This window comes from Gymnoscopelus microlampas (genome assembly GCF_963454915.1).
Source record: "Gymnoscopelus microlampas genome assembly, chromosome: 12".
Taxonomy (NCBI): Eukaryota; Metazoa; Chordata; class Actinopteri; order Myctophiformes; family Myctophidae; genus Gymnoscopelus; species Gymnoscopelus microlampas.
The window spans coordinates 19,166,723-19,181,922 of record NC_139949.1 but is presented as its reverse complement, the minus strand read 5'-3'; the positions used below and the strand labels follow the sequence as shown (position 1 = coordinate 19,181,922).

Genomic DNA, 15,200 nt, shown 5'->3' with positions numbered 1-15,200 from the left:
TGTGTCCGTATGTATGTATGTATGTATGTCTGTCCAATAAACAAACATTGATGACAACATCAATACGGGGGTCAATACGGGGCTCATCAAAGGCACCACTCATTTCACACAGGGTGTGATTTTTTGAGTGGTGCCGAAGGCAACCACTCCTATACATGACTTTGTCCGTGTATCCGTATGTATGTATGTATGTATGTATGTCTGTCCACAAACATTGATGACAACATCAATACGGGTTCAGGCCCGCCAAGGTTCTGATTGGTCAGGTCCGTCAACGTTCAGATTGGTCAGGCCCGTCAAGGTTCTGATTGGTCAGGTCCGTCAACGTTCTGATTGGTCAGGCCCGTCGAGGTTCTGATCGGTCAGGTCCGTCAACGTTCTGATTGGTCAGGCCCGTCAAGGTTCTGATTGGTCAGGCCCGTCAAGGTTCTGATTGGTCAGGCCTGTCAAGGTTCTGATTTGTCAGGCAAGGGGACTATTCATGACATCACTATGATGTCATGAATATAGAATTAGATGTCTATATAAACAATGACTAAATAAACAATGAGTAATATCTAGAAATATTTAGTCATTTCATTTTATTATTCATTTGGCTAAAGTCTCCTTCTAGGTAAGTTCTTTAAAGTTAGATCCTCAATTTAACTTTAAAGGCGCCGCTACCTTCACACAGGTGTGATTTTTTATTATCACTTGGGGAGGGTCATAGATTTATTTTTAGCGGCGCTAGCCGCTCTATACCTTTAGGTATAGAGCGGTAGCCCTCTATACCTGGCTTTTGCGTCAACGTTCTGATTGGTCAGACACGTCAACAAAGTGATTGGTCAAGCTTCACGTGACACGTGGCTATAAACACATTATAAACACTTATTAATGACAAAATGTATCAAAGGCGCCGCTACCTTCACACAGGTGTGATTTTTCCATTCAGAGGGAGGGTCACGTCATTTTATATCAGGGCACATACATTTCCTCCCGGGGTACCCCTAGATATATTTCGATTTGTCCCCTAGGGAGCGCGAGAATTGATTTTTATAGAGTGCGTGTAATCGTAATGAAAACAAAACAATAGCGGTATTATGTTGCAGAAGAAATGGCGAGTTGAGACATGTTTTTCCACTGTTTTTTTGTACTTAGTCTTTGTTTATGTGTCTTCTGTTGTTGTCGCTTGTCTGTTATATTGCGTTTCTTGAACGTACAGTAGTAAGAAACTAGCGCCTACGTCATGACGTTGTATCGTCGTTACCACAGCAACCAAAGCAGATAGGGCGCGCTGGGCGGCTCTGGGTTGAGGTTGTTTAAATCAGTCTGAACACACAGATCCGATCTGATCACTTGCAAATAACAGTGTGAACCGTCGGTCATCAAAATCGGATTTGAGAAATAAATCGGATTTGACTGCAATCTAAACAGGGCCTCAGTACTCTATGGGTATAAGCAGTGTCTCCGCCATATGTGGCGGCTGCCAATTATACCAGAGACGGCACTTTGCCAGCCTTTTTGCCTCCTTTTTGCCTCCTTTTTGGGCATCCCAAGTTGTTGAAACCCTCTAACAACCAATCTGTCGGTGTGTCTGCCAAATATAAAAACAAATAGTCTGCACCTATAGCCTAGCTCTGAGATGATATGTAGGAGTTTGTAACTGCATCTCAAATCTGCACCTACTAGTACATTAACAGCGGTGCGGCTGTTAAGATGCTCTAAAAACAACATTGGCGTTCACCGCCGTTTCACCTCCATGCTGCCACACACACACACACACACACACACACACACACACACACACACACACACACACACACACACACACACACACACACACACACACACACACACACACACACACACACACACACACACACACACACACACACACTGACCAATGAAGTTGAGGTAGCCCTCCCCTCCAAGAGTGTGTGTGAGAAGTCGGATCATCTTGTGAAGTTGCAGACCTCGGTCAATCACATGAGTCATAGGGATGAGAGAACTCATGTTGGTGTACATCTCTTTGTCCATGAGCCAGAAGGCCAGAGACTTGTCCCCCACCAGAGCCTACACATACATGAACAATACAACATTTGGACAAACCTCTGGACAGACAACTGTGCACATAACACCAGAAAGGACATTTATAGTGTGTGTGACATGTATGGAAAGATAGGGACCAACCTGGTCGTGACTCTCTGAGTAACAGATGGAGGCCTCGCCACCTCTCCTGTTGGTCAACGTGTACAGAATATTCCCCATGTCCCACTCCTCATCTTTCTTCTCCTTCAGGATCTACAGAAAGGAGAGAGAGAGGGAGGGAGAGGGAGAGAGAGGAGGATGAACAGTTGGTCGGGTTAAAACTTCCCACGTGTTGCTTTCGAAACATTGGATGCTGAGCAGAGATGGGTGAGGTGAAAAGAATATGCTGTGTTAAAGGGCTAGCTGTTCTGCCTCAGATTTAGAGACTGAATGAACATGTACAGTGGTCATGGCTGGGTTTAAACAGCATTATAAGTTCAATAATGAGGCCTCTTTAACACTGATGTGCAAGTCTGCTCAGTCTGGCTTTTCCATCAATGTGCCAGGTCAAGGTTTGCAGGCTATTCTGACTCAAATTCATTCTCACCTTTCAAGCATGTGTGTGTGTGTGTGTGTACATGGGTATGTTTTCAAACACTTCCATACAGTGCATGTGCACACACAATGTATGAATAGCGTGCACGCGCACACCCACCCACCCACCCACCCACACACACACACACACACACACACACACACACACACACACACACACACACACACACACACACACACACACACACACACACACACACACACACACACACACACACACACACACACACACACACACACACACACACACACACACACAGTAGCCTGCATGCATGGCCACCACAGTGTCTCTACTGTGAGTCAGTCCTTTACACATCCAATGACCCATCATTCACCCGCTCTGTGTTTACAGCCAGCCTTTTAAACTGGAGTTTGGACAGGGCAGCAATTACTGCCAGTCAGTCCAGCCCACATGGTTGTATTTACAGAGTAATGGCATTAACTGTATGGACTGTACGGACTGTTTGAGTGTGTGTGTGTGTGTGTGTGTGTGTGTGTGTGTGTGTGTGTGTGTGTGTGTGTGTGTGTGTGTGTGTGTGTGTGTGTGTGTGTGTGTGTGTGTGTGTGTGTGTGTGTGTGTGTGTGTGTGTGTGTGCGTGTGTGTGTGTGTGTGTGTGTGTGCATAAGTATTGTGAGTTGGATTTTTAGTGGTGAATATGTGTGATGACAACGGGTCAGCATTACTTCACTAAAGTCACTTTAGTAATTGGATTCCAGCAGACACATAGCACCACAATGTCCTTGTTGTGTACTAAATGACACACTTGATCGCAGCCTTGAACATTGAGTGTACAATATACGTGGCATTTGTGCACTCAGAGTTAAATTAATGCTCAGGACCTTACAGTGCAGACTGATGTGCAACATTTAGCCAAGGTGTCAAACAGCCTGTGTTGAGCTTGGGAGGAGCAGGAATTGCTCAGACGCTGCAAGGTGCAACTTAGGCGGATTCAGACTATGGTCCCGAGTGCGCACCCCAGACCGCTTGGAAGATGTCGTGCTAGTGTGAACGTTGCGTACCGTTCCCCGGAACGGATTACCGTACCGTACCCGAGACCGCCTGGGGAGGTAGTCTCGGATCCGGATCATGCGTACTCGAGTACGGAACGCTGCAATGTGAATCCATCCGTACCGACAGCAGGAAGTAGACTGCTAATCATATATGCTTTATATATTTTTATAATGACGCATTATTTTACCTGGTTTATACCTTCTCATAGTTCTACTTGAATGTTGACAAGAAATAATAATCCCGTTAGTGTTTGAGTAGCGCGAGCTGTGAAAAAACATAAACAAAAAACACATGCGTAGCGAACGCTGCCACTAGGATAAATATACCAAGGATTAGTCCGTGACGTCACTGCTAAAAATTAAAGGATGCGTCAGTTACATCACTGTCATGTGATGATAATTACAGACGACGTTACATTGCAAGGTTTCAAAGACCAGCGCACACACTGCTTTGGTTGTGTATTGTTGATCTGTTATTATTATAACTCAAGACAACAGCAGGAACACAGTCAAACTTTATTATTCACTCTAAACTCTGACAAGTGACTCTTCTTCTGTGAATGACATTCTCTATCTCCCAAAGCCCCACAGTCCACAGCGCCCCCGTGAGGCACATATTTACCATTACTGTTGAATTAAGTGTACTCGGGTACGGAAGATTCTTGGCCAATGTGAATGCTGGCCAGCTGGGAGAGGCCAATCGTACTCGGGAACGGTTCGAATAAATCGGACCCAGTCTGAATCCACCCTTAGTGTCAAAGGGAGTAGGGACAGAGGCATTTCAAAGAGCAGTGGAAAAGCCATGTTAGCTGGGTAAACTCCAACTGATGTGATTTCACGCTCCCCTACAGTTCACAAAAGCTAACTATATTGTATCAAAGGTACTCAAACAAAACAAGATCTAAGAGGAGGGTTGAAACAGAAGTGCTCCTCTGCCGTCTTTACTAGCATAGCTGATCCGCTAAGATATATCATAATCTCAACATGTCTTTGTTCTTCCCTGACAATGTTATCCTGCTACAGACCTTAATATGTAGACACAAAGTCAAGCAAAAGCTGGCTTTAAAAGATAGTTCACACATTGATAAGGAAAATGAAATTGGTGCCTGGGCATTTTGCTGTTCGAATATACAATGGGAAAGCAGTATTTGAAATGCCTGGCTGTGCTCGCATTTGTACAGAATAATGCCTTACAGTAGCAACAAGACACATAATTGTTTAGCAGAAGTGTGATCGAATTTGACTTATTACCTTTTCGAAATACACAGCAGTAGCTCTGTTTCCCTGGAAACACAGAAGTATCAAGAAAATCATCCTTGAGCACAAACCCTCCCATCCCAGATTATTATGCAATGGGAACATCATTGGCTGGTAAAGAGGAAAATTACTTTTGCAAATAGAAAAGACCTGACATGAAAATAGTTTCCTTTGAAAAAGCTAATAGTCAGCAAGATAAGGCTATATCTTATTGTCTTGTATAATTTATTATGGCAGTCAACTGGGGAATTGGATGTGAAAAAACAAACGTGTTTTCAGAAATGTGTAGTCAAGTTGGGAGCAGCATAATTTTACCTCTGCCTTGAAATCTTAAGAAATCAGCACCTACAGAATAAATCTACACTCCACCCAGCATACCGCAAGTGGGCACGGGCTCCAGTGCGACCGCACGTGCCCCCGTGTGACCGCATGTGCTCCAGTGCGACCGCACATGCTCCAGTGCGACCACACGGGCAACAGTGCGACCACACGTGCCCCAGTGCGACCGCACGTGCCCCAGTGCGACCGCACAGGCCCCAGTGCGACCGCACGTGCCCCAGTGGGACCGCACGGGCCCCAGCGCTGTCTATAGCAACTTGGGACTGTCTGGAGACTTGACTTATAAAACTCATCTGACTTTACACTTGGTTAAATTATCAGCATTTCAATGGTCTGCATGCATTTCTATAGCACCTTTGTCCAAAGCCATTTATAATGTGCTGTACATGCACGCATTCACACACGTGAATGCTTCCACCGACGGTGGAAGAACTTGTCTTGTCTTGCTCAAGGACACATCAACGTGAAGTCAGGAAGAACTTTCAGTTACCAAATGGCCACTCTGGCCTCCTGAGTCACAGCCGACTTAACTTAGCCTGGCATGGCCAGACTGATATCACTGCGTAGATATTAGTCTGGAATCTCTGTGTGGAACCTGCATTTCCGAGGGGAAAATAAAAAAAATGCCTCTGGTGATAAACCGGCCCCATATTTGCACACTGGGCCCTGATTGGTCCCTCACAACTTCGGAGGGAGAGAAATCAAATCTCTATTGAGAGGGGCCAGACCTAATCTGAAGAGGGCATTTTTTTTTGCAATGGCAGATTCGTCTGGAACCAGGCTAGACTTAACTTGGACTTGCACAGAGAGACTTAGAAAAGACTCTGATATGTTTATGAACTTGCAGGCTGCGTGTCATTTCTGTGGCTTAACCCATTCAATCCTGGAACGCATCCGTGTCATTTCAGATATGCTATTCAAAAATAGCAGATATACAAGCTCATAGCGGGCACCGGGTGCCGCGCTATGAGCTTGTATATCTGCTATTTTTGAAAAATATTGAAAATCTTTGCAAATCTTTGAAAATATATTTTTTAAAGCTAACATTTGTAACTCAAATCATTTTGAGATGGGGTCCACGGACAAATACATAATCTAAAAATGTTTTCTAAATCCTAACGGTATGTTGCTATATGGTGCTCCAACTTTTCCATGTCAAGGACCCCCAAAATGATATGATTTTGGCCGCGGACCCCCATCTCAAAATGTTTTGTTCCAGGGACCGCAAAGATTTGAGTTACAAATGTTAATGTTTAAAAAATATGCATTCAAAGATTTGCACACATTTTCCACGATTATTCAAAAAATAGCAGATCTACAAGCTCATAGTGTGGCACTCGGTACCGCGCTATGAGCTTGTATATCTGCTATTTTTGCATAGCCAAAGAAATCTTAAAATGACACAGATGCGTTCCCGGCCTTAATGGCTTAAATAACAGCAGTTCAAGTCAGAGCTTTCATGTTAATCTTTCATGTTTCATGCTGCTCCTGATTGCATGCAACTCACCAGAGAGTTTAAACTGGTTATGAAGGATCTTGAGGCAAAAATCAATAAGGAGCTGTCTATGCTTTGCTGGGCCAAAATCTATTTAGGCTTAGCATCTGATTTCCTACTGTTGGCATGTGTGCGCACTGCTCGGTCCGCATAAGCGAGAATCCCAATTCTATAAGCGTGTTTGTGTGTGTATCTGGATTTGCACAACACACCATTCCTCCGATCGCCACCATATTTGCCAATCAAAATGTTCAGGTTGGTTTGTCTGTCTGTTCACTACTTTGGTCCCAAACAACATATCTTGAAAACTACTGGCTGGAATTTGCTTTGCACTTTAATGAACTCAAGAGGATGGTTGATGCACCATTAGTTATGGAGGGTAATGAGGAGTGAATAATGGACAACATTGTTTATAAGGAGCTGCTATCATTCAGTGAGAATTATAGCAGCCAAAGGACGCTTTGTTCTAGTAATTTTATGTGTATTTTAACAAAAACAATAACCATGTATTATGGTCATTCCAGGACGTTTGGATGGTGCATGGCCCATGATGTCCATATAATCGCAATATCCCCGGTTGGATTCCGGCTGGAGACCTGTGTTGCATGTCCTTTCCCCACTCTGCCCTTAAGTTTCCTGTCTCACTACTGTCCTATCTAAATACAAAAAAAGAGTAAAAGAATCAGGAACTTGTAAGTATGGGGCGGCAGTGGGCCAGGAGGTAGAGCGTCCGTCTTGGGAACGGAAGGTTCCCGGTGCAATACCCAGCTCCTCATGGCTGCGTGTCGAAGATTCATCGAGTAAAACATTTAAACACTAACTGCTCCCTATCAGCAGGTTGGTACCTTGCATAGTTCTATCCACCGCCCTTGTGTGACGCGGTGAATGTAATGCATATTGTAAAGCACTTTGGAGAGGCTCTAAAATAAATGCACCATTTACTATGCATTTTTAATATTACACAGAAAAATACTGCGTGTTAATTTAACTTTGGGCGTATAAAAATGGACCCTTATGTACAGCTTATTATACTCTGAGAGTTAAATGAACACTTGGGGTTTTACTGTGTAACAGTAGTCCTGGTGAGAGATGAGATCACTCAGCACAAGGCTTATTGCAATGTGAACAAAATGATTAAAACTGAAAAGGCTGCTCTCTGTTGGTGAGTTGAAACGGATTATGAATGATCTCCAGGCAAACTCCAGCAGCAATTTATGTTGATGCTTTGATTAGTCTATACTGTATTGTTTTAAGCACGATTCCCAATACTGCTCATCCGGTATTGGGAAAATGTTTTTTTCTATATAAACACCTACCACAATTGGGTCCTGAATTGATTGATTGCAGATTATGTACCTCCTCTTCATGTTAAAAACAACTATGCATTTCTTTTTTAGCATACTTGAGTATTCAATGTGTAGCCTTGAAATCTATTAGATTAGTAAAAATTGTATCTACAGCAGAGTAGCTGTGTCCCTGTCCACCTTTGTATATGAGTCATTTTAATGTTTACGATGGTTCTGTTGGCTGGTTTAACAGGAGGCAAATGGACGACGCCTCGCTCACACGCACGCACACATGCACACGCTCGCACACACATTCCTGTATTACGATACTTGTGAGGACCATCTATTGACGTCTATTGCACAACATACTGTATAGGGACGGGAATCGACTACCAGAGTTGTTAGAGAATCGGAATGTTAACTCAGAATCGACATTGTATGCCTCCAAGCTTATCAATTCCTTCTATCAATGCCAGCATGTTTTTTTTCTGACAGTTGCTCATTGCAAAACAATGGCATCATGTGTCTATGCATCTGAAAAGGAAAGGAGCATTGTAATTTATTTGAACATGTTCAAATGTAATTATGGATAACATTCATGCCTTTTCTCAACGGTTTCTACGCTGTGTTCAGATATAATAAAAGAGTTGAAAACGTGCGTGGGCCTACTCTTCTTCTTTCTATAAAGGAATCGATAAATAATCAGACCGATAAGCACAATCGCTAATGGCACTGTTATCAATAAAACCGTATCAATTCCCATCCCTACATTCACTTTCCAAATCTAATTCTAATCCTAATACTCTCACCATTGCGCACCTAACCTTATCCTTAAACCTAGCCGTAATTGTACCTTGCACCTTAAAATACCCCTGGAAAAGTAAGGGCTGGCAAAAAGAGTCATCACTTTCTACTAACTTTCTACTTTCTACTAAGAGTACATTTCCCTCCTCTCACAAATACAATAGGAGTACAATCACACACACACACACACGCACGCACGCACGCACGCACGCACGCACGCACGCACGCACGCACGCACGCACGCACGCACGCACGCACGCACGCACGCACGCACGCACGCACGCACGCACGCACGCACCCACCCACGCACGCACGCACGCACGCACGCACGCACGCACGCACGCACACACACACACACACACACACACACACACACACACACACACACACACACACACACACACACACACACACACACACACACACACACACACACACACACACACGTGCGTTCACACACCCATGGGCATCAAATTTAATGCCTGGGTTGTCCTTGGTGTGTCTGATAAAGGCAGGTTGAAAAGCCGGGGCTGAATCAATGCTAAGGCAGTAAAAAGAGACTGTAACATCACAGCGCCGCCTCGTATGCAAAGACCCATCAAATGGCTACGGCTGCTCCGCTCTGACAGGAAATGAGACGGGTGGGGACGAGATGAACACGCGAGGGGCAAACGCGTTATCCTGCCATGATGTGTGTGTCTCTATAGCGCTGCATCGTCAATACATACAGCATATTGTCCCTGTCGTGCAGAAACCTTGTATCTCCGTATTTCAAACCCCCCCCGTAAAGGGCATGCCCTACTTTGTCGTAAATTGTGTGAATGCAAAAGTAGCAAGAAAACAGCCGATCTACAAGCCCACAACGGGTCCAACAGGTTTTTGTTATTAGTTCAAATGTAAAAAAAAAATGTTTAAAAAAAAACAACGTGTCTTTGTTAATGTTTGAAAGTGGTTAAGTGTGTCTGTGCTTTTTATATATTTTTTTATTTTCATGAAATATTAAACTAATGAAAAGTACTAACAAGAGCTTGTGACTAAATAATAACTACATTTGATCCTTTGGAACACAGGTTATTTTTTCCATTTCCTGAAATGTAACCACTTTGGACATAAAAGGTTTCTGCCCAAACAGTGACGATGCATAAAAGCTTAATTACGAGGCTGCATACTCAAAGCTAAATCACCAACAGCTGCTTGTTGAAATCTAAGATAAAAAATTCAAACCCTAGACCCAGCAGGGGGCAGAAGCAGCCCAGATAAGACGGGGAGAGGAACAACTAAAGGATGGACGGGAGATCAGAGAAGAACCTGTACCTGTCTCAATAACACTGTGTCCCTCAGCTAAAAAAAAAAACAAGAACATCCTCAACCCTGCACCAACTGCACAGCCATATGTTCCAACATTCAGCTCTAATGACCAGAGGCTGCACACATACCATAGGAACCGCTTGTAACAGCTGTCCCGTCATTTCTCCTTTTTCCTGCCCCTCCCCGACCCCCCGTGGCAATCTCACGAGCCTCCGTTTTATTCAGTGATTTAAAAAGGCGACGTCTTTTATTTAACGTCAAGTTCTCCTCAGGAGAGGGAGGTTAGAAGCTGTGTCAATGGATCGCCAACCTAATTGCTCCTCTGGAGAACAGGGGGCCAGCGGTGAGACAGGAGAAAAGCAAGGCAGAGATGATGCATGCACAACACAAGTGTTCTACTTAACTGGAGTCAATCCATACTGAATGTGTGTAAATGCTGCAAATGTACACGGACGATCCGTGAGCTTGTGATATCGGTATCTGAGCGATGTTAGAGCGTGACATCATCAGTGACACCAGCAAGGTTTATACACAGTAACAGAATATAGCCTCCATATATGGCGAGGTTACGTTTGTGACGCCCACCGTCAACCAAACGTCAACCCACAAGGCCATTTTAACCCATTAAGACCTGAGGCGATTCTTAAAAACGTTTTCTAAATCCTAGCAGTTTTTTGAAAAAACAACAACATTTTTTTTCAAGATTTTTCAAAAATAGCAGATCTACAATCTGCTATTTTTGAATAGCCAAAGAAAGCCAAAGAAAGTGACACAGATGCGTTCCAGGTCTTACACTTTCACACACAAAATATGCAGTACACCCATGAACATGCACACATGTACGCTCACACGCACTGTCATGTCATTTCTTTGTATATTTAGGTTATTTATCATATCTGCCCATATCTGTAACTTCAAAGACTAAAAGCCATTCATATGTCATTTATTCATATGTTCCAGTGTTCAACGACAAAAACGCAATTAACTCGTTAACACACGCACACACACACACACACCCCCACGCACGCGCACACACACACACACACACACACACACACACACACACACACACACACACACACACACACACACACACACACACACACACACACACACACACACACACACACACACACACACACACACACACACACACACACACACACACACACACACACACACACACACACTCACCTGGATCCATTTGTCAGGCACAGCCATGGCCAGACGGTAGTCAAACCCCATTCCTCCTTTTCTGATGGCCCGACACAGTCCTGGCATACCAGAAACATCCTTAAGATGTGAAAGAGAGAGAGAGAGAGACAAAGAGAGATAGAGAGAGAGAGAGAGAGAGAGAGAGAGAGAGAGAGAGAGAGAGAGAGAGAGAGAGAGAGAGAGAGAGAGACTGTGATGTTGTGATGGCATAAAAGCAAGGATTTGGTTTGTGAGGATTTTGATACAAAGGTAAAAGGGATCAAAGGAGGTAAAAGATGAGATGTTAGAAGCGGGATGAAAAACATGACACAATGTTGTGAGTGTTACTGAGATGAGATTATCCTCTTTCTGCTGGAGGCCTGGGGGGTGGAGGGGGAGGGGGGTGACACTGCAAAATAATGTTGAAACTCTCAGAGTTAACAGTCAGGATTAGTGTACGACGTGCTTTTAAAAACATAGTATACTGCGCACACACACACACACACACACACACACACACACACACACACACACACACACACACACACACACACACACACACACACACACACTAACTATAGTATATATATATATATATATATATTTGTACAGTATATGACTCTTACTTGAGACTCTGGAATTCGCTCATTCAGTAAAATGTTTAATTGCCTTTTTCCCGCCCTGTTGGTTCCATAAATCTATATTATTTAATTAACTTTAGAGCTTCACTCGTACTCTCTCTCTCTCTCTCGCTCTGTTTTAGACCAAGCGTAAATTCAGCGGTCTAGGTGCTTAAGTCCTTTGTTTGTTCGTAGCTGCCGTTGGATTTAGAAGTGCTTGGAAGGGTTTCCTGTTTCCTCTATTATGTTATCTTCCTGAGGCAGAGTGGTGATTTCTTCCTTGCCTACAGTACATGCATGTGGTATTTGGGTGCTTCGCCGTGGTGTGGCGCGCACCAGTGTGGGAGGACTGTCCCAGTAGCATTTTTGTCACTTGTAATGTCTCTTTTCCACTACGGAAGGTAACCCAGATCCTTCCAGACCTGAAACTTTCCAGAACCTGCGAAGTTCTGGGAAGATTTCTTTCTTTTTGTTTTACATTTCTATAAGTACATATCTACAGATCTACAAAAAGAAAAAAGATTCAGAAAGATTTTCAAGTATTCCTTCAGGTTTAGTACCGCCTCCTGAGCAGGGCCCACACTAGGTTCTGAGAACCTTATCTGAAACCGAGTCATAGGCTCATGGCATAATATGGGAACTAATCCAGAACTGTGAAATATGTTGCACGGCACGGTTCGCTTGGTTCTTGTGGTTGAAAGGAGACACAAATCACCAGCACACACTTAATTCAGTGTCAACAAGGACCGTGATTTGCGGCGTCTGCCCCCCCACCTGTTTGGAGCAGGTCAGCCTCTGGATAGAGCAAAAGAGCTCACTCTGTGTATTGTGCTTTTTTTCCATCAGTGTCGTTGGCAGAGGTGCACATAACCCATTAAGACCAGGACAAATTTGTGTCATTTTAATATTTCTTTGAGATGCGTTCGGTGCCACGCTATGAGCTTGTATATCTGCAATTTTTGGAATAGCCAAAGAAATCTAAAAATGAGTGAGATGAGCGAGAATGAGAGATACGTTCCCGGATTGAATGGGTTAACTAGACATCTCCAAAATCACATAAACCCCTTTTGTGTGTTATGCCTGTGTGTTTCACTTTGATATGAATGTCCCAGCAGGATAGCTAAATGACATGCATATCATGATGCATGGTGAATAGTATACTGACGGTACAATACATCTCCACTCTTTATAAACCCAATCTCTTTAAGCAAGCACATTTTATTTGTATAGCAAATTCCACCAACAAGGTCATTCAAAGTGTTTTACACAAAACATTAAAAGCAATAAGACACACATACAGTACATTTGAATACATAAGATACCTTTTAAAATGTATGGTACGGCAGACTATATTTACTTAGCATTTAGGTCTGTTGCTGAAATACGGTAGTAGGCTATCCAAGCATATTGTGTGTTTAAAAACCCCTGAAATAAGAATTGTTGTTATTTTGGGTTATTTTGGAGTGCTCTCCATGGTAATAAAAACGTGTTCTGAAATAATCATGAGAGCAAAACTCTGAGTGTTAACAAGTAACCATTATGAAATAAAAACAGAAAATAGTACAATCCCAGTCGTAACGTGGTTGTACTGTTTTCTTGCTCGAGGACACTTCAAATCAAATCAGATCAACTGTAGCGTTTGATCAGGGGTTTGGGACGGAGCCGTGTGGGAGAGAAAGATCAAGGGACCAAAAAGGTAGAGAGAGTGAGAGAGAACCCAGAGAGGGAGTCACAGTACAGTTCTTAAAAAGAAAAAAGGTGATTTCCACTATTACAAAATGATTGTTGACATTTTATTAAAGCCTCTCTCGGGCTCTTGTAAGCAGCTTTGGGGGCAGAGACTGCAAAACGATGAGAAGTCTTTGGGGACATGTCTTCTCTTCAATGATCTATTATTACCTGTGTTTGATTCACACCTCTCCTATCCTCACTAATATGAGCTCAGAGACACAGAGAGAGAGAGAGAGAGAGAGAGAGAGAGAGAGAGAGAGAGAGAGAGAGAGAGAGAGAGAGAGAGAGAGAGAGAGAGAGAGAGAGAGAGAGAGAGAGAGAGAGAGAGAGAGATGGAACATGGCAGTCAAAGAGCTAGACAAAGACAAGTAAGAAGGGTAATACAAAGAGTGACAGAAATAGCGAGACAATGTGACAGGGATGAGAGAGAGGGGGAGAGCTGGAGAAACACAGAGAAGCTAGGATGGGCAGACAGACAGACAGACAGACAGACAGACAGACAGAGAGTGATAGAGAAAGTGAGAGAGAAACAGAGCATAAGATTAGAAAGTTTGAATATAAAATGAAATAGGAAGTATAGGAAAATCTAATCAAAACAAAACTAAGTGCCCATCCGGCACTAGCGGAAGCCCACGTGTTAATCCTATCTTCCAAATGGTGCAGTTGTCCTTTATACCATTTGCGACCTTCGTTGTCTTAATATCCAAAGATCATGCGCCTATTTAGCACCGGTGGGTGTGTTGGTCCTAAAACGAGTTGTGGTTTGGCACAACAGAGCACACTATCTTATTCCCAGAGCTACATGAAAATCAGTTTTGCATTTAGACCAGCCAAAAGCTGGTCTTAGCTCAGATCACAAACGTTTCCTTAGTATTTACGCAGTGCACCTTCAATCTCTCAGGGCTTGGGTTGTTATCACCCAACCATCTTTTGGTTGATAACAACCAACACATTTAACTTTTTTCATCCAAAACTGAAGAACCACACTAAATTAGTTAATCGCACAGATGCTCCTTGCCTGTTAAGATGAATCACATCATGTGTGTACAGGTCCCGTCTCTTCCAGAAAAAGTAAAAAAAAAACGACATAATCCACATATATAATACAGTAAACCTGTAGCCACTACTGCAACTGGTAAAGCCTGCTGAAGCAGTTAGTGCCACGGCCAATGGATGGTTAAGGGCCAGACACAATTACCCATCTCCCGGTGCTCCTTAACAGAGTGATGAGCTCCTGAAGTCCTTCCGTAAGGACTCATGTGTGGCCGACGTCAATCAATCCAACATGCGCCACCGCGCTCAGTCAACTGTGATAATACAGTAGGAACTAGATTAGAAAGATGTGCTCAGTGGAGCACAGATCTTCCCCAGAGTATCACTGATGTGATATTGATGACTTCATATTGATAACGTTAGTGTGGAACTGCATATTTTGGCAAGACTGAACAATATTCACACACAAAATATTTACAATAATGTGAGAAATATTCAGGGAATTTACTTCCTTGGCTTTCTGGAACTAGTATGTGTAAG

At 43.3% G+C, this 15,200-nt stretch overlaps 1 protein-coding gene across 1 annotated transcript in view; it reads right to left on the bottom strand.

The window, feature by feature from the left end:
- Nucleotides 1-15,200, bottom strand: part of gbe1a (glucan (1,4-alpha-), branching enzyme 1a) — a 158,866-nt gene that overhangs the window by 37,615 nt on the left and 106,051 nt on the right. The window contains exons 10-12 of the mRNA XM_084074745.1: nt 11,317-11,415; nt 2,170-2,280; nt 1,881-2,052 (exon numbers count right to left, since the gene is read on the bottom strand). Of these exons, the coding sequence (XP_083930871.1) occupies nt 1,881-2,052; nt 2,170-2,280; nt 11,317-11,415 (382 nt within the window). The remainder of the gene's footprint in view (nt 1-1,880; nt 2,053-2,169; nt 2,281-11,316; nt 11,416-15,200) is intronic.